Source organism: Paramormyrops kingsleyae, chromosome 11 (assembly GCF_048594095.1).
Source record: "Paramormyrops kingsleyae isolate MSU_618 chromosome 11, PKINGS_0.4, whole genome shotgun sequence".
NCBI lineage: Eukaryota > Metazoa > Chordata > Actinopteri > Osteoglossiformes > Mormyridae > Paramormyrops > Paramormyrops kingsleyae.
In genome coordinates this window covers 23006737-23031280 of record NC_132807.1, presented here as the reverse complement: position 1 = coordinate 23031280, position 24544 = coordinate 23006737, and the positions used below count along the sequence as shown (strand labels likewise).

At 39.1% G+C, this 24544-nt stretch overlaps 3 protein-coding genes and 1 long non-coding RNA gene across 8 annotated transcripts; 1 reads left to right on the top strand and 3 right to left on the bottom strand.

Annotated features, from left to right (window-relative positions):
• Nucleotides 1-676: 676 nt before the first annotated feature.
• Nucleotides 677-5442, bottom strand: LOC111833025 (hypoxanthine-guanine phosphoribosyltransferase-like). 4 transcript variants are annotated; one of them, XM_023790904.2, is made up of 10 exons: nucleotides 4844-5246; nucleotides 4158-4724; nucleotides 3779-3885; nucleotides 3250-3433; nucleotides 2705-2770; nucleotides 2598-2615; nucleotides 2405-2487; nucleotides 1894-1940; nucleotides 1429-1505; nucleotides 677-1317 (listed from the first exon to the last, which is right to left on the bottom strand). In XM_023790904.2, exons 2-10 carry the CDS (start codon nucleotides 4197-4199, stop codon nucleotides 1270-1272), a joined length of 672 nt encoding a protein of 223 aa, XP_023646672.1. In that variant the 5' UTR covers nucleotides 4200-4724; nucleotides 4844-5246; the 3' UTR covers nucleotides 677-1269. The 4 variants fall into 4 exon arrangements, with proteins under 4 accessions (XP_023646672.1, XP_023646674.1, XP_023646671.1 ...); XM_023790906.2 differs by lacking the exons at nucleotides 4158-4724; nucleotides 4844-5246 and adding an exon at nucleotides 5302-5442; XM_023790903.2 differs by having other exon boundaries at nucleotides 4158-4852.
• On the top strand, nucleotides 5407-7324 carry LOC111833026 (uncharacterized). Its single transcript, XR_002835654.1, has 3 exons — nucleotides 5407-5539; nucleotides 6626-6708; nucleotides 7152-7324. It is a non-coding gene; the product is annotated as an uncharacterized lncRNA (long non-coding RNA).
• Nucleotides 6125-12566, bottom strand: bco1 (beta-carotene oxygenase 1). 2 transcript variants are annotated; one of them, XM_023790899.2, is made up of 11 exons: nucleotides 12081-12566; nucleotides 10471-10576; nucleotides 10167-10296; nucleotides 9275-9422; nucleotides 9038-9185; nucleotides 8322-8542; nucleotides 7917-8180; nucleotides 7657-7762; nucleotides 7361-7455; nucleotides 7122-7233; nucleotides 6125-6849 (listed from the first exon to the last, which is right to left on the bottom strand). In XM_023790899.2, exons 2-11 carry the CDS (start codon nucleotides 10547-10549, stop codon nucleotides 6692-6694), a joined length of 1461 nt encoding a protein of 486 aa, XP_023646667.1. In that variant the 5' UTR covers nucleotides 10550-10576; nucleotides 12081-12566; the 3' UTR covers nucleotides 6125-6691. The 2 variants fall into 2 exon arrangements, with proteins under 2 accessions (XP_023646667.1, XP_023646666.2); XM_023790898.2 differs by having other exon boundaries at nucleotides 10471-10599; nucleotides 12081-12565.
• Nucleotides 12567-13005: 439 nt separating this feature from the next.
• Nucleotides 13006-20846, bottom strand: bco1l (beta-carotene oxygenase 1, like). The gene is made up of 11 exons (XM_023790891.2): nucleotides 20612-20846; nucleotides 18621-18749; nucleotides 18399-18528; nucleotides 17796-17943; nucleotides 17541-17688; nucleotides 17216-17436; nucleotides 16849-17115; nucleotides 16528-16633; nucleotides 15377-15471; nucleotides 15146-15257; nucleotides 13006-14956 (listed from the first exon to the last, which is right to left on the bottom strand). The coding sequence occupies exons 1-11, from the start codon at nucleotides 20673-20675 to the stop codon at nucleotides 14796-14798; spliced, it is 1581 nt and encodes a 526-aa protein (XP_023646659.2). The 5' UTR covers nucleotides 20676-20846; the 3' UTR covers nucleotides 13006-14795.
• Between the last annotated feature and the right edge of the window lie 3698 nt (nucleotides 20847-24544).

Genomic DNA, 24544 nt, shown 5'->3' with positions numbered 1-24544 from the left:
GTTATGAACCTTGGTATGAATATTAGCATACACATAACACTTTTTTGTATTATCGAAAAGTCTCACTAGAAATAAAATAATCTCCTGCAATATCTTTTAGCGTGGCATTGTACTTTTACTTATATAGAAATGACGGCATCTCCAAAATATTTTTAGGATTATGTTATAGAAAAAGAGAATTTTCTTCATCCCTGTGGGTCAATTGAATAATTTTCACACATCCCATTTTGCTCCAGAAAAATGGCTACAGAATATGAAGCTATGATTAGGTTTGTGCAGTGTGTAATTTTCATACCGCAACACATGACAAATTATTCCTCAGTATAGAGTATTTTCAAAAGAAATGTTGTTCTGGTATTTTGTAATCTTGGCAAAAAAAATGGTTAGCAGGATAATTTTGTTGTCAAGATTTCAAACTACCATGGTAAACCCAAGCTCCTGGGGTATACTGTATTACCACAATACCACCCAAGTCTAGCCTCGATCTCTGGAACACAAGCAGAGATAACCTGCCTATTTATCAGAAATTTCAGAAATATAGGTAATCCTCTCATTTTGTGCAGGTTGTTGAATGAATTCATTTTATATACTCCCCCTCTCCCCATTACTAGACTATTAAGTATGCTGAGTAATGTGTCAATATTTCACACTGTAGTAATAAACTGTGAAACACAGAAACAATTTCCATGTTTATTATTGCTGAAATAAATTATTCCATTATGATCTTGCTCTTAACAAAACTAAACATACAAATAAATATTTGTACATTCCTTTTTTCTTTACATTCCTTGTGCAAATTAAAACTATGTTGATCACCTGTCCTTTATATTAACAATACAAACTGATAACGATGGATGATAGTTTACGTCGGCCAAAAACATCAATTGTTTTTACACAAATAAAAACAAATCTAATTTGTAGCTCACTACACTAATGCCCTGGTATCTCAGGGTCTTGTTTGGGCTTATTACTTAAGGAAACCTCACTCCCCCTTGCAACATTCATTTTGTCTAATCATATTCCAGCTGTTGAGGTACATGAAACAACTCCAGATTTACATTTTTGTTCAAGTTATTCACAAATAAAAATCCAGAACATCAAATATTTGCAAAACTATTTTTTTCCTCAAAAGGAGGGGCCCCGTGACGAAACTGTCAAGAGTTAAATAGAAAAACATAAAAAGGCCAAACATTAAAATAAAAAAATAAGCAGCTTCACAGTGGTCTGCGTGTCAGTTGATTGTGCAGCCGTCTGGGTCCTGCATCCCTCTCACTTCTTGTACTTCTCTCTTCCATTCTCATTCAGGATGCAGATGTGCTGGGAAAAAAGAAATCAAGAAACTTCCCTGTATTTGCCTTAGTTGTGCTTTCGGATCTTGGTATTGCAGACACACACAAACAGCTCTCCCCATACATCTCATCTACTTACACTGAGGTCTCTGAAATACTCATTGTAATCGAGGGCATATCCGACTAGAAATTTATCCGGAACTTCAAACCCAATGTCTGAAGGCACAGAGGAAGACCAAAGGCATTAGTACAATGGAATACACAGTATATTTATTGCAAACAATGTGCCAAGCAATTCAGATGATCCTGAAATAGTACATAACAAATTTTCACATTGCTAGAAATTAAACATGAGACTCACAGTCCAAAGAACTAATAAGAAGCTTATAGTACCACTGAGACAGTAAAGAGCTTATCAGATTTCAACCAGAATAGCGCAATATGCATGGAAAAATAAACTGCATTTATCATTGAGATTTTATTATTTGAATCATAATTAATGTTGCCATAGCTGCAAGCTTATTTAAGTGTTTAGGCTTATTACTGTAAAGTCCTCCTAAAGTGTGTCACACTATCCCATAGAGAAAAGATAAATAGGACTCACAATCCGGTCTGTATCCAGAGCTTTTTTGTGTCCTTTTGACCAAGAGGCTGTAATGAAACAATGTCATCCAGTTTGATAATCCACTCATCATGCAATAATTGTGACTGAAGTGTATCCTGTAAAACAGGGCTATTCAAATCACGGTCCTCGGGGTCTGAGCACTGCTGTTTTTCCAGCCTTCCTTTACCTGAGAGCCAGTTGTGAACCCTCTGGCCAATTAGAGCCAGAAATTATTAAGCTAACTACCTGGGAGACTTGAAAACGAGGCCTGGATTTGGAATTGAGGGCCAGATTTGAATAGGGGGGCTATAGAAGTTTGCACAAGATTAATATGGCCACTGTGCGCCGTACATAAATGAGGAAATCACCTCTTTTGGAAGTCACCTACAAGCACTCAGTTTTATGTGATGCCTACTTGGATATGCAGCAGACTAGGGAGAACCCATGTTATTTTACCTTCCAGCACAAGAACCTTTGTACTATAAAAACTGGAGTAAATTAAGAACTGTACCTTACTACTTTGACAATCTTTGGATTGTGCTTATTTAATAGAGAAAGCAATGTCTGCATTGTTCTTCCGGTCTCAACAATATCCTGAAACACAGAAAGGTATTACACAAAAAAAAAAGATTGTCAAGATTGCTTTCTGCAACAGGTAAGTTAAAATATGCCTCAAAATATGCATATAATCACAATGATCTTACCTCAACAATCAGAACATTCTGTGGAGAAAAGTGCAAGACTGAATAGGGTAAAAAATAAAAGAATAATGTTCAAACAATTTTTCTTATGAGTGAAATTCCATACTCACTTTTCCCGTTAGAGCAGACAATTCATCCCCACCCATAACTTTAACATCAACCAAAGACTGGTCATCCTGGAAAATAAATAAGTAACAATGACTCTTTCAGGATGCCTCCAACGGTCTGCAGTAGCAAAAGCAGAATAGACACAAGCAATGAATCTAATATAGTGCACATCTGATTCCCCCCCCCCCAATTCCAGTACATCAAGGTAGAATTAGCACAATATATAAAATTAAGAAATAGGGCCGTGTACAATACCAGTTTTAAATTAATCGATACAAGATGTGAATTCATGTCTTACTAGAAAAGTGAATTTGGAGATTTATGCAATTCGACACAGCATTTAATTAACTATGGTTCCAGTCTTCCACCACATTAACTTACATTTTTACGCAGTAATAGACACCAAAGGCATGCCAAGACAAAATTTACACACTTAAGAATTATATCCACCCTGAAGGGTGATTACTACAGTGATTAAAGGCCCAGAAAGAATATTAGAGGCTTTTTTTTTTTTTTAAATGAGAAGAAACAAAGATGAATCACTCACGCAGTAGCTTTTTAGTCTAATGAAATCCACAGTCAACGGAACAGATTTATCGATGTTTTGATTAAGCGCCTTCATGTAATCTAGCAGGTCTGCAAAGAATGTATAACCACCTTTCAGGACACACAAGGCAACTATATGGCACCCTCCCATGTCTTGTACTATATTTCGGGCCAATCGTTCTGTCCTGCAGAGGGAGAAATGGACGTGCTTAGACAGAACAGCAAAGATATATGGTCAGCTTTAATAGTGTAATGCAATGCCTCCCAACCTGGTCCTGGGGAACCCCCAGAAAGTCCACATTTTCGCTCCCTCCCAGCTCCCGGTAGAGGAGCAAATATATGGACTGTCTCAGGGTCCCTGAAGGACCGGGTTGGGAAGCAATGGCGTGAAGAATGCTTCCCTTACAGTAATCTCTATGGCAGGTATTCAAGGAAAATAGTGTGCAATATACCATTGATGTACAGTGTTTTAAAGTTGCCCAAGTGGAGGAACTGCAAGGGTACATGAGACTTTGCTGTATTGAGCGTACCTATCCATAATGAGCCCATGAGGAATAATCACCCGATCCAAATCTTCTTCATAGTGTTTGGGTACACAAAACAGATTCAAGTCATGGCCTTTCTCATCATCGGGAATCTTGGGAGGAGGAAGGAGATTAAAGATATCACAAGCGAAATGGAATGGCTTCACCACAAGTAAGCTCATGCAGAGAAGCAGTATAACACGATAAATGTACGCGACCAGATACTCTCAGGTAACATGACAAGAAATTCTGACATAAGTCTGTTACGATTATTTAATTTAAACCCTCAGGCATGGAGATGTGAGACAATAGTGTGCTCCCTCTTAAAATAACTTTCATTATCTGTTTACAACAGCTGAACAAGAACTGCAAGAACTATGCCTACCTTAAAATTCCACAGCAAAATCCTGGTCATTAATTTTAACATAGTGTAGCGCTGTTCTTTGTTGTATGAAATCAAGCAGTTTTAAACCTTTCAAACACTTTGCAGATCCTACAGTACTGGCAAATACAGGCCGGGGTCTCACTGTGGGACACAGCGGTGGCCAGTATATCTCTTTGGCCTTATGCATTAATATGAAAATCACTCCTTTCACAGAAAAAGGTGCCCAAGTCTGCTCAAAATGAATTGGGTCAGCGCCGATAAAGGCGAGAATAAAAATTACTCATCATTTTTAATCACATGCTAAGCTACTATTATGAAGGGCAAAAGCCTTCTTACTGATAAATGTGAACACACATCATGTCTTGTAGTTCAACAGTCCGCGACGTAAATAACATTAATCTAGTTAGGCCTACCTTACGAAAATTAGCAGTTTCTACATTTAGCCTATCTCCCTCCCCCGACGTATTAACTGACGCATCAAAACCAAGTGATGGTTTTATGATGAAAGCTCTACCTCAAGACTCAGCAACTCGATCATTTCCGGGTTTTTAAACCCGTGGGGAAAAGCTACAACACATATTTTTAACAATTATTGGAAGGCATGGCGTCTATCACCATTTTAAGAAATTTTAGAATAAGACTTTTGTAATCAGAATAATTTTTTTTTCGTCATAGCAAAGTCATACGTTCGTGAGGAGAACGGAGAAGTTTTACATAGTAAATGCGCCACTGCTTCACCATCTCACTGCCGTCCATTATTGACATTCGCCCTGAATGCGGAGGCGATAATAAATAAATGGTGTCGCCTTAGCAACAGTGGGGAAGCTGCAGTGCGCCTCGTGCGACAGACAGCACGCGATAAACACGACACGCGCCTGGACCGCTGCAGGAGACACCCACGTACGCACCGAACATACATAAGGCGCCGCCCTTCGTAGCCTAAAAATCTCATTAAAACGCTATCGATCCCTGAAGCATCCAAGCTAATAAAGTTAAGACAATGGCTCAATCTGAATTCAGACCAGGCACGCCGTATCCCGATTTTTTTTAGCACAGTTCAACCTTTATTTTTGAGCTAGAAAAACATGCATCTTAATATTACATACAAGATCCCGAATCCTACGTTTAGACTGCAACCACTCACCTGCAAAAACGATGCCATTATTTCCTGTTCGCACTTCTGATTTCCCCAAGACTATAATATCAGATATACCATCCCCACCTCCCAAAAATGCTTACTCCTGCGCGCTTCTCTACAGTCTGTACTTATTGCGACAAAGTATATGTAACGTTCCCTGCTGGTTAAACCCTTACGTCACAATCCATTTTAACTAATAATCTGATTTACACCGCTGCAACCTGAGCTTCGGCTCACTTTCTAGGTAAGGAACGACAAATTACTGACAAGAGCTTGAGCATTAGACCGTTCTAGAAATCTGCGGAGTACTTTATTAAGTACATTTTAATTTTATATATCAAAATGTTGACTATAAGGACCTCTTGTAGTGCTAAGTGGTTTATGTTTTTATTTTTTTAACCTTCACTGTAAATGGTAAATGGTAATTTACTCTTACTGTAAAATGTAATTCAGTGATTCTATAATTACATTTAATTAAAGAAGAACATTTTAATCTTGCAGTATATTCAGTCTAATAGCCATTGCAATACTTTGATGTCATTTTTGTTTCCACAACAGATTATGGATGATTAGTAGGATTGAGTAGCGGCTCCGGATAATTTTTTAGGGCTTCAATGATTGACTTCACTCCGAGCCAATGAAAAATGGGGTTAATTTAAGATCCTCAACCGCTAGGCTGAAGTTTATTTGTATCCATGATTCTTCCGGATAATTGCAGGCTGGGTGATTTGTAATAAATGGAGACCAAAAGTACGTATTAGTAATTAGTAATACGTACCAAAAGTACGTATTAATGGTAAATCCATAATATACAAACCGCAATTAAACATCAATGAACTTAATGTTTATTTATACTGATACTTAAACATACAAAAAGATACTGTACATAGCACATTTATCATGAGGCACATTCAACAGTACAATGATGAAAGAAAAAATCAGGGCAACTCCATTGCATATTATTTTTGGAAAGATGATTAATTAAATGGCTCATGAAGATAGGTGGGTGGCTCATTGGCCAGCACTGTTGCCTCACAACTCTAAGGTTAGCAGTTCCGCCATGTGTGTTGAAGGACTGTATGTTCTCTGCATTTCATGTAGGTTTCTTCCTGCAATCTAAAGACATGCAGTTAGGCTAAGTTGTCCATAGATTATGATTGTATGTACCTTGTGATGGATAGACATGATGTCAATGAGCCCAGGCCTCATGCTGCGTGAGATAGGTAACCCTGACCAGGATAATTCGTCTGAAAATCCATGCATAAAAACAAGTTTTCAGTTTTTGTTGTTTTCATTAATGTTACTTGTCCTGCATTCGCTCCATCTGTAGAAGACACTGCTTCAGACGTCTTGATGACCAAACCGAATGGAACACTCTCACTATGATGTCATGACCTTAGCTGCCTTGCTTAGGTATGAAGTGCCCGTGCATATCAATGTGCATTTCCACATCCAGTGAAGCCCGAGTGATCTCTGTAAAAGTTTTGGCATCCAGCACAAGCAGGAAGGCTGACACCCTTGAACTGAGCTTGATGACTACAATCAAAACAGCACCTGCAACGAGAATGCCAATGCAACGATATGTGAATATTAATTAATATAGAAATGAATGAAATAGTTCAGCACTTCCTTGCATTATTTTAAAATGAAACTGGTAAAAATACACAGGCAATATTTTATTTTAAGTAGTAAGTAAAAGCTGAGTAAGCCATCTCAGCAGTATTTGCCATCAAAAATATTTTTACCGTTAAGGTGTTTCAGTAGATTTCAGTTTCAGTAGATCTTAGGTCTCGTTCTAATTTGTTGTGACTTCTGCATGAACTCACCATCATCCTCCTCCTCTGCATTTGGTCTAGGAGTGAAGACTGCTTCACCAGGCCAGCAGTTCTCCTCAGTCCACTCCAAAGCCTTCTTTTCTTCAACATCAAACTTCACAACCTATTCACAGAACCCAAAATGTCCTGCATTTTACAGATCAGCTCTTCTTAAATATGTAAATACTGATGTAAATAAAGTAAACAAGCTCTCATGACAAGTCCTGGTATATAATATATTGTAGCGATACCTTTGTACTTATTGCTGACATGTCAGTACAGGTCATGTACACATATCTGTGCCTTTTCCCATTGAAGTCGTAGTTAATTCTGGGAAGTTCCACACCTGTTGTGGTTGAGAATGCACAAATACAGAATAAATACAGTATTCAAGTGCAGGATGTACAGAAATGCATCTGTCCTTTATCAAAAGAAATGGAAGCAAGGGTGCTGACTAGGCTTCACACCGACCGCAGAAACTGGAAAACAGGTGAATGTCTCACACATGATCTTTTCTAGTGTATTAGAAATTTAGAAATGTTATTACCTTCACAAAGTATTTCTGGATGGCAGAATAATCTGTCCTCTTTCTCTTTTATGACATTGGCTGTAGTGAATGTGAGCTTTACCAAATCATCTCCGAATTTGGCCTCCTAAAGGAATAGCATAGAGAAACATTTACTGCTCCCAATTAGTGAATCTTGGTGTTGTTTCCTGATACCTGTATCATTATTGTCCATCTGTTACAATGTTGTCTTCTTTGGATCAAAGATGAAGTATGTTGTGTTTTTGTTGACTAGATGGTACCTTGTCATTCAGCAGAGGAAGGGCGAATCGCTTGTATTGTGGTTTCGTGAAGACTTTTCCGGACATCCCAGGTTTCTCCACTTCCAGTTTCAGGATATTTAGGTAAAACATTTCATACAGACTGTTGTCGGCATATGTGATGGCATCAAACACCACGTGACCATCCTTTTCAAATGCGTTGACATGGTGATACATAACCAAAGCATCCGTGAAGAACTTTGCCACCTCCTTACCAGTCTGTCTGTGTATCAGGTGAATCAAGGTCTGAATGTGATGTAAGACAGATGGAAATATTTGACTCCATTTGAGATGAGGTTATCCATTGAAAACCTTTACCCCAAAGTGCATAACATTTCAAAGGTCATGTTTTGCACCCTCAGAATGCAGGTGACTGTAGATTCTTACATATTCCTCGGGGCAAAACTTGAGGCAGCTGGCCCAGTTGACGTGCCTCATATATGCTGTGGCCATTTTAAGGATGTCCAGCTTTAAGGGCTGTTCAACAAAGATAAAGTAGTTGTCGGTCATGCCAAAGCTATGGTAGTAGCTGGGGTTCATGAGGGAACGGCAAGGCACTGTACACAGCACCTCCAGGTTCTTCAAGGCCGGTGTAGCTTTGGCACCATCTGAAGAGAGTGATTTATATGAGGAAGACAATGGGTGTTTCTCAATACCAAGAACACAAAGATTGTACTTGTGATCTTGACAAGACCGGTCTTGCTAACTTGGCTCCCAAGAATGAACTTAGGGCATAATGAATCATGGGATTGGTCTTGATTGACAAGGATGCAATTGATGTATCCTTGTATTTGAAGTACGGTCAAGTAGGCCTACGCATATTAAGAAACACCCAGTGTCTCCTTGCCAGCTCACAAAAATATTCCCATAACTCCAATAATACAACTGACACCATTAAATTAATATGAATCACACACCATCTAATGCAAATATAATTCACCATGTTCTGTGTGCATGTTTTTTAAATTCCAGAATAATACCTACTGGTCTAAGCAGACATGCTTAAAAAATGAAGGTTTTCACGTGTGATTTAAGCGCTTGCCCTGGAGACGAAGAAGAAAAGCAGTGATATAGATTAAAGGCTAGTTTTATGGGGGTCTTACCCTCTGCAGAAGGGGGAACTCTGAATAGTATGTACTTTGTCTTGCCCTTTTCTGCAACTGAGGTCCCCATATTGTAGGTGTTTCCTTCTTTGTCATAATGTGGGTGTGATGTCACAAGGTTTACAGAAAGATATTTTAGGTAGTCGACCTGAAAAACGCAGAAAAGTGCCCAGCACATGTAAGCTTCGTTGGACCCATTAGGTTAAAATCAGACGAACACTGTTACACTGTAATTACCTTGTCTTGTGTGTCCAAGACGTTAGGGTCTATTTTGCGTATATAGTTGGTCTCTGAAGTAGCATAATAATCCATTCCATATTTTATTATATTATTCCCACAGTTGTCAGTGAAGTCTGGGATGGTGTGGGACAGAAAGCTGATCACTCTAGAAATAATGTTTTTTGAAAATAAAGATAATTCAGTACGTACAGTATACAGTAGGACCCCTGTATCCGCAGCTTCAGTAACCATGGTTTCAGGTATCTGTAGTTTACCACAGTCTGAGAAAAATATAAAAAAATTACTAGAAAAACGATTCACAAGTTTCAAAGTTTGCACCAAGCGGGAACAGGCTGTACACTGCTGAGTACTGACAATAGGCTGTTATTTTTTAATAAATAAATTTTTCTAATTTTCATTGTAAAATGTGTAATAGTATGTTTTCATGGTTCCTTTGTCCATTGAAGGATATAAAAACATAATTTTCATTGCTCCGCCACACATGATTTTTTTTTCATTGCTGTATCGTCTCTTCAGAATTAGCCTTACATCTGAGAGAAAGTGCAGTGCTGTACAGTGCTCTCCATTAATGTGCAGTGTACTTTATTATTACTGTCTTTAATGTCGGTAATGTCTTTCTCTGTGTAAGTTGTCAAATAAATTTTACCCTATGTATGCACACAAAAATCAAGTTATATGTGAGATCCACAGATGGTTCGCTACTATCCACTTGTTCCGCTGTCCACGGTAGGTCTTGGAATGTATCACCTGCTGATACAGGGGGCCTAACGGGTTTCAATTATGCATGATATTCATGTTAAAGCTGTTCACACTCTAAATATATTTTTCATGTGACGCAACATAATACACAGTCACAGTGCTCATGGAAAAGTCCAAACAGAACACTTACTTGGACAGTATATTTTTGCTTGGATGGGGGTAGGCCATTGTTCCCATTTCTGACACTACAATTCTATTGGCTTCCATGTTCGCTTTGTAGGTATCTCCTTGGAGATATTTACTTCTGTAGAATACATCCCCTGCAACACCAAGAAATGTCTACAAGGAGCCATTGGAAGTAAGTTAAAGGATATATTGCATCGATAATCTGGGTCCAACCAAACAATAAGGGGAAAAGGGACTTTAATGTAGGTTGGGTTCTCTCCACTTTAACTTACTTGAACCTGTTGTACCATCTGAGAGCTTCTCCTTACCGTCTTTGAATGTAAAGCTGTGCATTAGTGCCATCCCATCAAACCAGTGGTTGTAACTGGTATCTCCCACTGAGAACATGCCTGGGCCAATGCGAACAAGCGTACCCTGCAACCAATCAGGGAGGCAGCCTGTCTCAAATAATAATAAAAAAAAGTCACATATCATATAAAAAGGGTGAGATGTAGAGTTTTAGGAATGGATGGTGTGGATGTCTTGGGAGCTGTGAGGAATGATAATGTAAGTTATAAGGGTATAAAAACATGTTTGTGGTGTGTAAAAAAAGGAGGGGATTCCTGAAAGATCTTGACCTTTGACCCTACAATCATTCTATCCTGTTCATCTATTCACTGAGAGAGCCAGGTACTTTCACAGGTTTTCGGGACATGTAATGTTTTTGTAAAGTTATCTGTGATCTATTCTATTAGTGATGGCTAAATGAAGCTTCGTGAAATATTTGCAGTATTTTTTTATCCCACTAGATGGCACTCTTGGTTTGCTTTGGTGCATGCTTTGAGCATCGTTTTGAATAGAGTGCACCATCTAGTGGACTCAGAAAATACAGCAAGTGGTTCATTAAGCTTAATTTGGCTATCACTGCTATCTATGGTAAATGTGCCATGAATGCACATTGTGGATGCAGTTTGACACGCACTGGATCAGAGTGTAATGTTTTAAGGTTACCGCTTCTGCGATGAGGCCTCTGTTAAGCTCTTTCCGTTTGCGGCATATGACTGATGTGAAAGTGTAAGCTTGCTGGTCGGTGCTTTTGCTCATATCGATACCTTCCAAATGTTAATCAAGTTTAACCAACGGCGTGGCAGGCGTTGTATTAGTTGTCCTCTTAGGTATAATCAGAATATCCTACCCTTATTGTGGCACAGACCACTCAACATAGCATTAGCAACAAAGTTACAAGTATTGGTGAATATTACTGTGAAACAAAGATTACTGCTAATCAAGACCCATTATACTAAACATAATTACAACATTCGTACAGTAAAATCTGCCAAGGGGACTCCCCTCTCGATCCCCAATTTATTTCTGTCTAAGGGTTAGGGTTAGGGTTAGCACTAGGCCGTAACTGGTCAGCCCTGCTTTAAAAGGGAGACTGCCGGCCAGAGGCGATCCTAGGGTCTGTGTGGGCCCCAAGCAAAAATTCACTGGGGGCTCCCCTTCTAACCAGTTTTTGTCATCATTTTAATAAATAATCTGACATTAACAAAAAATTGTGAACAGTAAACTTTTTTTATTTCACAAGTTACCATTTTCAACAAGTTAATGGACTTTAAAATATGAAACCAGCTCTCGTTCGCCATCTAGTGGCTTGGGGGCCCCAAGCAGCTGCCTGCTGACAAGATGCGCCTCTGCTGCCGGCAGTATAAAAATAAAAGTTCGAAATAAAAGAAATATTTCAAAAAGCTGGTATTCTCCAGGACCCTGCCATTCTACAATGACTTCTGGACAAACTTTGGGAAACTGAAAATGTTCTATTGCTTCGTAAATGAAAAAAAATCATACGTACATCATTCATTTTGTGTGACATCATTATGGTCATAATGCCAATGTTTACTTAGTTTTTTTTGTAAATGAAGCAAAATTCTAATCATACCTTCGACTGACGCCTTAATCGGATCGGGGATTTCTTCTTTATTCTTGCTGTGATCGTATGGCATTGTTTGATTGTTAGTTTGTTCTTCTTTCTGTTGGATATTTAAGGTTCGCCGAATACTGTCAGGGCTCTCTCTGACAAATCTAATTCAGCCGCTGGTCCGTGCAAATAAATCGCAGACGTACACATATTTAAGGGGAGTCACCATGCGTGGTGTGCATATCCAGCGATAGCGTATCTTATCTTCCTTGCTATGTTGTTTGTAGTCTATCCGCTATATATCAAGCGTAACAAACTACGCACGTTAGTAGGCTATAAACTCCACACGTCAGTATAAAAAAGACATGTTTTACCTTGCAAATTATATATATTATATAAAGGCCCTTTTAAGTATATATTAAGTGTTTTTTATTTATATAAGTACATTTTTTTCAAAATACAGAAAGAGTTCTTTTAAATAATAAGCATTAATCATTAATAAGACGTGACCCACATAGAACTTCCTGGTGGTGAACCAACTTATCACATAGCCTATAACCAGAACGTGGGTTCTACGTCACTGCATGCATTTCATAACAGAAACGGAAGATAAGGTCTTAATTTTAACAGAAGAATATGATTTGATATTCAAATAATTATACAAACACCAAAATGATGTTTTGACAGTGTGATTGATTTCACGTGTTGTTAAATGTTATATTTGAGATTTGGTTTTGCCGTTCTAAATCAAATGTCTGCTCCATAATCTGAAATTTTGACATTCATGGGGATCTTCTGCTTCAAACTCTACAAATGTGAACTACTGTATATCGAATCTGGATATCTGATTTTAAGTAAGTCCCAGGTAACAATATTCAATAATATGTGTATCATTATGTAAGAACTCCTTTATACGCAGAAACTGAAATACCACAATCACACAAGGTTGTTAGTTTATATATTTTTTATTATAATATGACTCAGATTCCTGTGTCAGTGAAATATGATAACAAATACATCCACAAATCCATTCCATTGATCCACTGATTGCCCGTAACTCCTAGTCAGGGTTATGGGGGGATATTTCAACTACATGCTAAAATAATACAATTTTGCTGTAATAATAATGAAATCGGGGTTTAGCATAATCAAATAGAGGAGTCAGGGTTTCTTCACAAAAGATGCTATCCTATGCTGTTATATAAGGCTGTAGATTTGGTTTCATCAATGGCAGGAACCAAATCACCCCTGAACCCCCCACCCCCCTAAACACACACAGCAGTCTCGTAATGCTGGTAGGGACATGTCTCTTCTGTCCATACCCAGATCTACTCCATTGGTGTTATGCTTCTTGTCAAAATGAGACCGGTCTGGTAAAATCGCAGCTGTTTTTTTCACAGATAACATTTAACAACCCATTTACATCGATTCAGCAATAACATATACACCTGTGGAAATCAGACCCTTGGAGAATATCCTGATCTACCCAACCATAAGCAGCAATGCATATCATCTGAATTCCATGAAAGTGCCATATATATAATTAGATTATTGATAGGGTATCAGATCAGATTTTCTTTGCTGTGTTGCACAGGTAAAACTTAAGCTGTAAATTCCGTTATCAGTTGTGTTGATTGGCTTTATTGTCCTAATCTAATTTTTTAAATTACACTAGATAGCAAAAACACTATGATTAACCAGTCTTTATTACAGATAAAGTTGCTAAGTTGAATAGAGTATGATAGAATGTTTCTATCTGCTGAACTTTGGAGTGCTGTTTTTTATGACACTATGCAATTTCCAACTCAGAATCTGCTTCAATAATTCCCTTCACTCTGAAATAAAGGCATTGTTTGAAACTAGAAACAATAAAAATGCCAGACTGAGTAATATAATGGTGAGGGACTTTACTTAAGGGGAACAAAACTGCATTTATGTAAGATACGCTAATTCACATCTACCTGTTCTTAGTGTGGTCGGATTCTTTTTTTTTTTAACTAAATCATTAGTTTGCCAGCCGGAACAGTCACCCGCAGGCCAAATGAGGCTATATTCCAAATAAACATTGCAAATATTCACATTGGAATTATAGCGGACAGTTGGAAAGTGGGACCAAGGCCTAAGGCAGTGGTCACCAACTCCGGTCCTGGAGGGCTACTATCCAGTAGGTTTTCTATCATACCCAGCTTCTAATGAGCCACACTAGTTCTCAGGTAAATACCAGGAGCAGGTGTGGCTCATCAGAAGCCAATTAGGATAGAAAACCTACTGGATAGTAGCTCTCCAGGACTGGATTTGGTGACCCCTGGCCTAAGGGTTAACCTGTTATATTTAAAAGGCCCATTTGAATAAACTATTGAAATAGTCCCAGAATATCACATTCTAACAAAAAGCAAAACAAACAGAGGGCTAAGCCTCCGTGCCTCTGATCAGAAGGTCGCCGCTTCAAACCCGGCCTCAGCCCTTAATCCCCAACTCCCTGGGTGCCACGACAGGTGGCTGCCCCTTGCTGTCCCTTAAGAAGGCAAGTTGGGAGAGGCGTAAAGAGAATTTCCCCACAGGGATCAATAAAGTATCTATTATTACTATTGATAAATTGAAACCACCATACAGTCCTTCACATCATTAAATGTGTCATTGACACATTCCAAAGTTTCATTATATCATAAGCAGATGGCAGTAGTGTTTAACCAAACACTGACCAATACTACACTTAGGGTGAAGCATCAAAGCATGTTAGCAGGAGTCCGGCTGTGGGATGAAGATGCCGTGTATATCCATGTGCACGCTGTGTTCGATCGTTGCTCGGGCAAGCTCTTTCATGGTTTTTGCATCCAGGACCAGCAGAAAGGGAGACTTTTTTGGATTCTGGGAGATGACAGAGGACAGAATGACCCCTGAAACAAATAATTTGCACAAAGATAAATTAGTACTGAGTAGGAACAACAGCACATCCTAAATGTTGGGTTTTCCTATAAATCACTACTCTACTTGCCTGCTGCTTCTCCCTGGGTAATATCTAACACCATTGAATAAAGCGATTTATTTAAAAAAAAAAAAATGTTTAATCATTGCAAAATTCTCACCATCATCTTCATCCACAGCATCCGGCGAGGGCACAAAGATGGGTTCTGACGGAAAACATTCGTCCTCAGTCCACTCAGCACATCGTCTGGTGACAATGTCTACCTTGCCGATCTATAGCGAGATAGACACTACAGTGCTGGGATTTCTGTTCATTTGACTGCAGGTTATATTAACTATCAGTAAAGCTCATCAGATAAAAACCCATCAGAGCTGCAAATGAACCACTTTACCTTATTTGGATGTGGCGACCACTCGACCCTCGAACCATAAAAGTAACGATACATTTTGCCATTCATTTTGTAGTTAATTCTTGGCAGTTCCAACCCTACACAGAGATGGAAACAATCAAGCCAAATACTTTATTAGTAAAGTTACAATCAAGAATACCATTATATCATTGCTTCTGAGCTGAAATCCAAGGAAGTTGGTACACAGTGCTGTAAGATCTCATGTCAAACTTGGCAACCTCCCTCACTTCTGTTCATCTCTAAAAACTGCCACCCTAGTCTGTCCTTAGGTCACACATCATGCGCCATTACAGTTATTATTCATATTAATTAAAATATATCTTAATATACAGTGGAACCCCCATATCCGCTGATTTGGTAACTGTGATTTCAGTTATTCGCGATTTACTGTGGCCCCAAAAATGTTAAGTGGAAGATTCCAAAAACAAACGGTTCATAAGTTTAAAATTGCACGTCAATCTGAGTACTCTTTCCATCGCTTTGCACTTAATATATCACTCTACTCACACTGTTCCACTTTCCTGCTAATCAGCGAGACTATCTCAGTGTACGTGTTGGTTGCCACGGTTTCACAGTACTCTTTATTAAAAACATTAACTTTCGTTAATAATGGCGCTAAGGCACAAAAGTGATGCTAGCAGTTCTTCAAAGCCAACGTCCAAGAGAATGTCCATATTCACATAACTTATTACAGTTTGTTGTTATAATTGTTTTACTTTATTATTAGTTGTTGTTGTGGATGTCGTATTGTGTGTAATTTTTAATGGAACATTGTCATTGGTATGCATGATAAGACTGTCACTTTTTTCAAAAATCAACTTGGAACTAATTTAAAATGTCAGGCAATTTGTTTGAATACCTATGACCCGCCCCCCCAAAAAAAGAAAGAAACGCAACACATACAGTACTCAATCTTTTCAGTATTTTATTAACAGCATTGCATGTGTACAACGTCACATTAGTACAGAGCCCCTAAGAGGTCAGGGAGGGAAAATATTTTAATAGTTTTGCGTCCGTATAAAAAGTGACAGCCCAAATATATGTGCATGAAAAACTAGTTATATATGGTGTTCACTAATGTCCATGGTAGGTGTAGGAAAGTGTCCCCCGCGGATATGGGGGCACCACTGTACCTTCAAATAAAGCTTCGGGTTTGCAGTACACTGAGCCGTCCTCTTGCTGTACAGCTGTGGCCTTGGTGCCGGCAAGTTTCACAAGGTTGGTTCCAGCTGTTACACCCTAAGATCAGTAAAACACTCCTGGTCAACTTTGACGTTACTGTCCATGTCAAAACTTCATTTTGCAATGAAACCTAACAGTCTAATGATGGATTATTTGGTATGTATGCAACTATATGCAAAATGACATATAGTTTTTTTTTAACACCGTGAATCCTTCTGGCCTTTAAAACACTGAAATCAGAAGCCAAATTATGCATCAGACATCCCCTGTACCTTGTTGGGTTTGAGGGGCAAGATGAATCTCTGGCATACTGGTGGAGAGGACATCTTATTAGTCTCAATGAATTGGTCGGTCTCTTTCATTAAGTTGCTCAAGTAGAACATGTCATATAGTTTGCTGTCTTTGTAGGCGATTATATCGAAGACAACGTGGTCTTCATCTTCAAAGGCATTGATATGGTGAAACGTCACCAGCGCATCTGCGTAGAACTTTTTGGAAACGGCCTTGCCGGTCTTCCTGTCGACCAGATGGATTAATGTCTAATAAAATGACCAAAAACATCGTTAAAGGCTATTTTAATGTAAGTGCATAGAAATTATGTCCGTTATCTAAAGCCTTGCAGCTTTTCTATATGCTTACGATGTCATCTTTGTCATACTTGAGGCAACTTGCCCAGCTGAACCCTCTGAAATAGGCTGTAGCCAGTTTAATGATGTCCAGTTTAAACGGCTGCTCAATAAAGATGATGTAGTTCTCAGTCAACCCAAAGCTGTGGAAGTAGCTTGGGTAATATCTGGAGCGACAAGGCACTGAGCATACTTGTTGCACATTCTTAAGAACTGAGTTCTTGCTTGATTTACCTGCAGGAAAGGTGGTTGTGGGTATATATATTGATAACTATATATTCTTATACTTGAATTCTTGAATTTCATTTTCGCAATAAAAGCACAATAGGACCTGTTACCTGAAGCCTTGGCTGGCACCTTGAATATGACATAATTAGGTTGGCTAAGTTTAATGATGGATGTCCCCATATTGAAGGTGTTTCCCTCGTCATCATAGTGAGGATGTGCCGTGGCCAGGTTCAGAGTAATATGATTCCTGTAGTTGTCCTGAAATTCAAGAAACTACTAAGGGAAAGGACGGCCCCTGAATGGGTGGCCCCTGAATGGACGACATCACCACAAGAAAATAATACAACTTTATTTGGATTTCTTACCCGCCCTGTTGTGTTGAGGGTTTCTGGATCAATTTTATTAATGTAGTTCACTTCTGATGAGGTGTAATATTCCTCCCCATACTTTATTATGTTTATTAAATTATTATCTGTGAAGTCAGGGATTATATTGGATAGATGGCTGAATAATCTAAAATTAAAACATCATAAAATTATTAATGGATAATGTTGAACTAGGGCATTGCGACTAATTATTAACTAATTATAAACACATGGTTTGCTTTATTAATGTAATTTCTGTGCTTAGTTAATTACGTAATCCAAACACCACTAATCATTTTATTTACTTTATGGAACTATCCTTTTCAGAACAAGGTCAGGTTAGGTAGCTCAAGAGAACAACAGCATGACCATCATGCCACGCAATCTAGGAACATTCAAGTTGCATTCAAGTTCAGGTCCCAACTTATATATTCAATTCAATTCAATTCAAATAACTTTATTTGTCCCCGAGGGGCAATTAAAGGCACACAGGGCAGTTGAACAAGGACAAGACACAATGACATAAAGTGCAGTACATGACACAAAATACTCATGATACCACCGTGGTTGTCTCCAATATGTGTATGAAATATGTTTGTTTACCTTGAAAAAATGTTCTTACAAGGATCTGGATACGTCATAGTTCCAAATTCAGAAACCACAATCCTGTTGGCTGTCATATTCTTCCTGTAGGTCTCACTGTTAAGGAATTTACTCTGGTAATAAACTTCACCTGACAGACAGAACAAGCGCAATTCCACCAAATGAATTCCCAGCCATTCATTTCCTGCATTTTTGGTCTGTTGACCGTTTGTCTGATCTCACCATCTTTGAAGGTAAAGCTGTGGATCAAAGCCATCCCATCAAACCAGTGGTTGTAACTGGTGTCTCCCACGTTGAACATTCCTGGTCCAATACGCAACAGTGTGCCCTGCAACCAGTCAGGGAGGCAGCCTGCAGAGCACATAAACACAAAAGGCGAACCATAATATTTCATCAAAAAACATCAAATAATTTTCTTTTTGAGTAAAAAATCTTAAGTGATTTAATTATAATTGATAATCACAAGTGATGCTTCAGTAAAGCGCATATATATACACTGTATATATTATAAGCTATTATAATTTATTACATTATTAAGCATGGCTGCTGATATCAATAGCAGATATATCATGTCCCACATTGGTTTAGAATGGGGCACAGCACTTTCATTTTCAGTACAGGATGATTGTGTAATATATGGGACAGATGGAAATTTTAATCCTCACATTTCCCAAAAGACTTAATTATACGACTGCACTGACATGTTTCTTTAGCAAAAAAAGGAAAAAGCATTTAACTTCATATTTATGGTATATAGATGGGATGAGACTAGCTGATGCATGCTTCATTGGGTAGGTTTAAAAAAACCCATCATATTCCATAACTATCCAATCAACTACTATACAGAAGATGATGAGAAAAACATTGAAGTCTATTAGCTTAGAAAGGCAGAAAATACTTTGCATCACTGAAGTTCCTTTTATCAGCCTAATGGTGGGGCTGTTTATCTCAATACTTAGATATTTTTGAACAGCCTCACTTTTGTGGTTTCACGTGGAAATTGTTGTTGTGGTTATACATTGACATTAAAATTGTATGCAATATAAATATCTCAACAAAACCACCATTGATTGACATATATTGAGACATCAATCGCTTAATGACCACACATGGTTCCGACTAGGTGGTAGTTAGGGAAACCCACATATTATTATGTCAGGGTCAGTGCCCGTCTGACCCTGCCCTCCGCGTCCCCGCCCCGTTTGGTCAGTAGGTGTCGCTGGCCATCCTGTCCCTCCCTGCTTCTTGCCCTTCAGCCCCAGTGTGTTTTCACTAGTACAACTTGTTTGATGGTGCTAGTGGCCCAGGATGCACTTAGATATCATGTAAATAAGAGCATAAGGCTTGAGAATCTTACTGTGACTGTGCTTGTTTACATACTACAGACGTATGATGTACACTATTCAAATTGTTTTACATTCTGCAACCAGTAGGCCAGGACAACTAACAGGTACAGAATCCAACAGCCTGGTGACCTCACAGCGACCCCAAGGGCTGCAAACTTGTCCAGCTGCTGTGGATCTCTGTATAAGCCGACATGTTCTTCATTCAGTTGGGAAGTTTGCCGTTTCAAGCCTTTCAAATTCCTAAAAGATTTGCTGATGATCAGGCCAGTGAGAGTTCCAACTATGATCTGACGCAATAATGGAGGCCTTATCCAAAAGGTTATGTGTAAACCAAGTATAAAGTCTGACATTCACTGTCTCATTAAAACAGTAATAGACCTGTTTTTTCCCCCACATGTTACACAAATTGATAAACCCTGCAATTGTGAAACTAACTCCTTCCTGAGTACTGACCAACTCATGTAATATATTGCCTGGGGTGTAGGAACAGGTGGACGCAATATTTAATTTGGCTTCATCCGTAACACCCCACCACCCCCATTATAGACCTTTGCATTTAAATTATGTCGTGCCCCCGCAATATCAAACTCTCTCCGACGCCCTTGTATATCGCGAGCACTGACCAGTATGACGTCAATCTCACTTGTTGGTCATTATGGTTTACTGCGGAGCCCCCGAAATCCCATAGGGTGATTTTATTAAATCGTGTGGGCACAAAAATCACTCTATGGGACTTCGGGGGCTCCGTACCCTAGCTTGCAGTAACACTGGAAATACAGTATATATTTTTTCTGCGCTAATAGCACATCGGTAGTTCCATCGCTGTTACAAAACGCCTTTCCACCATGCAAACAATATAATATATACCTGAAATAGTCGCTTTTACAGGCTCGGCCGTTTCTGTTCCGTTCTTCCCGAAAATCTCTTGCATTTCCTTTCTTGCCTAAGATGTCTCTCTCGGTCCACATATAACTAGGCTGTGATACTTGCTTTTAAGTGTGATTCGGGCTACGTCATTTTCTGTCCTTAATATTAAGAAGGTTCTGTTATTTAAACCTAATTCGAGAATGGTCATGTGATCAAATAAATACGCGCCTCTGCCGGAAGTTCCAGATCACAAAATGGAATCACGGCAACTGTTCTGTAAGATAAGCGCATATAGAATATTTTCACCTAAATATAATATGTACTGTACAGTACAGAATGCAAGGAAATGTGTGTACTAAAGTCAGAGTTGCCTGCAGTGCGTCCATATCATAAAGAATATGACATTTGATGAGTGATACAGTAGTAAGATTGATAAGATGTTAAGCTAGCTAAATAAGGATTTAATAAGGAACGCTATGATAGCTGTTTTCAGAATCAAGACACAAAAATACATGACTTTTAAGCAAACTTTTAAAATGAAAACTTAATTTCAAAGAATAACAAATGAGCTAAACCATTTTAGTGATGATCTAGTAATGTTATCTCCCTCATACAGGAAATTAAGGAAACAAACGAAAAACCGATTCCATTCATGTAAGCATTATGTAATTATATTTTGTCCGTTACATTTTTCAGAAGAAATTTAATTAAATAAGATTACTTCACCACTGCTAATGAATCAGCAGCTGTGCGACCAGCAGGTGTTTTACTACCTTTGTCCCCAATGGGAATAGGGAATATGGACTTGTACCTCTGAAAGTTCAAGTATGCTGAGGTAAATTTCAAACCATAAGCCATAAACAAGGTTCAATATGCAGATGTTATCTAGGGCTGGGCGACATAAACCATATATAGAATTTAGACGACAAGAAAATGAAAAACCCAACATAGACATAGCAAGGTTGACTGAGTTAGCGGAGCACAGCACATGCTACTGTTTTGATAAAACACGTGATTATAGGCCTAGTCCCACTGGCAGATTTAAATATGGGCGACATTGGCAGGCGCACATGGCGGCATCTTGCTGGGGGCAGCAGGGAGCGCCGGCACAAAATAAACAAACAAACAAAAAACAAATAAATAAAAATCGATTATGACATTTCCACAAACATTCGTTTTCTGTTCCTCTTTTGCACGCCGCGTCTATGGCATCATGACATTAAGCTTGTCGGAGTGAGCGCCCTGATTCCAGCCTGGGAGGGAGGCAGGCTACTCGGAACTACAAGACGTGGGGGCGGTATGGCTGGGCTGACGTCACGGAGTTAAGGGGAGCGGGGGAATCTATTAAATTGCATCTCTAACTTTGTACACTATTAATACAATTAGTAAAAACAGTTTAAAATTTTATAATTACTTTTATTAACGTGACAAAATATAGCACAGACCTAGCCTTTAATGTGCAACCTTTCGTATAATATATGTGCATTTATAACGATTTCATTACTCTTATACTGTAAACAGACTCTTTAAAACTGCCTGCTATCAATATAGATAGCTGTACGTGTCACCTAGCCATGTATTTTTTATTTTTTACTACAGATTGCCTATAGTTAAATTTCTCATCAGAATAAGAATATCTTTATTGTCATTGCAATATGTATAACGAAATTAGGTGCAGTCCTTGCGGCCTCAAAGAATTATAAAATAAATTACATATAAAAGACATATTACACGAGATTGTATCTATTGCACTCAAGTTGTATGAAGGTGATTATAGTTGTCATTCAGCGCCCTGATCGAGGGTAGAAACTACTGTTCAGTCTGTTAGTCCTTGTTTTCATGCTCCTGTATCTCTTGCCTGATGGCGGCAGTTGGAATAAGTCGTGAGCGGGATGTGAGGAGTCTTTTAGGATGTTTTCCGCTTTTCTGAGACCGTGAAAGCTGTGCAGTTCATCCAAATTCCTATTGAATTGTAATGGCACTGTTATAATGTTAGAAGAGTTCAACGTTTTAATTATAGCTAACAAAACTATAAGAATTGAGGTTATTATAAGTTAGGCCTACTATAATATATACTTATTGCACAAAATAGCTAAAGTTGGTCTTTAATTTTGCTGGTTCCTTATCATAATTATCCTTTCACCAGACACTTCTCTCTGCCATTTCTTCACGGGTTTAAGCCATTCATCTCCTAACTGCCTATCCAGCGTGGGGTCAGAGTGATCCCTGGAAGCCCAGGGCACTATACAGTAGGCAGATGAACGACTCAGATTGGGATGCCAGTCAATCAGAGCAGTGGCGCCCCCTCCTGTACGTCAAATACACACTGAATGCCACAGGTGAAGCTGAAGCTGAAGCTGCAGGCAGTGGTGTTTTACAGGCTATCGTGGTGACCGTGTGCAGTGTTGTCTCTTGGTGTATGTCGTCCCCTTTCGAATTTATTCTCGAATTATTTCTAGTTAAAATCTCCAAATATCTCTAAATTAGGCTATAACCGAAGAAATACGACTTTATTCTGGAAATCCATTAGCCTGTAATTTATTTTTAACAATGCCGTAAGACGCCGTAGTAGATCTAAAAAAGAAAACGTGTTTATAATTCAACCCGACTAGAACGCTAATAATAATAAAGACAAAACGATGCCCGACATCCTTTATATTTTGTGCGACCAGCAGGTGCCCGACATTTTATTTTAAGTGACCCGACTGCAAATTACCCGAATATAATTAAAATATTTTTGTTTGATCCGTGACCGCGGACCCATGAGCCCGCAGTATCACCTGTGGCCTGTACTACGAAGCGGGGTTACTGGCTTGTCTGGGTAACTTGTCGGATTTAAGGTAGTCTGGGCAAAATGTAAGTGAACGAATATGAAGTCCATTTAAACTGTGGTACCTTAAATCCAACAAGTTACCCCGATAAACCAGTAACCCTGCTTCATATAGTTTTGGACCATGGTCAATATAGAGGTGCCAGTTAGTGTGATGAACAGCGGGGAAAATGAGGGCTCAGATACGGAGACAGCAAGAGACATGTCCTGGTCAAAAACCAGCACAGACAGACAGAATCCAAATCAAAAGGCAAATCAGAAATCGTCGAGACAGGCACGGGTCAGGCAAGGAGCGAACAGCAGTGAGAACAAGCGCAAGGCAAACTCAGAAACCAGAAGACAGATTTCAAACTACACGATCAAAGCCTCAGAACCTGGGGCAGATTCAGGCTACAGGCACTCGCAGAGAGGCAGGACAGACAGAGTCAGGGACTCCCAGAGAGGCAGGACAGACAGTCAGGGACTCCCAGAGAGGCAGGACAGACACAGTCAGGGACTCCCAGAGAGGCAGGACAGACACAGTCAGGGACTCCCAGGGGAGGAACTATAACCAGTTAGTCCAACCACATGTCTTTGGATTGCAGAAGGAAACTGGAACTCTTATAGAGGCAATATGCCCAGACTCACACTCACACGACTCGTCTCCACCAATGCGGTGCTGGAGGGGTGGATCCCCCAGCCCTGGATCGCATTCACCAGCTGCTCAGCACAGGCCTTTTCATATGCTGTGTTTGTGCCCTGGCTAATCTATGATACTCCACATAAACACTAACATACGATAAAGTCTTTGAGCATCTGCATACACCTGGGTGCTTTGCTGTCAAGTGGGGTGCCCAATACTAAGCATTATGCTCTTTAGGCAAAGTCAGTACTGCTTCCATTCATGCTAATACTAATACAGCAGAAATAATAACAGACTATAGCAAGTATAGGCATTGTGCAGCTAGTATTATTACTATAAATACTACCACCACTACACTAACAGATTACTAATTTTACTTGTGCAAATAGTGCTACTGGTAGTACCTGTAATGTGATAAACTGCATGTCATCTGAATCTGTGTAGCTATGGATATGGATTACAGGTCGTGTTCTCTTTGCTG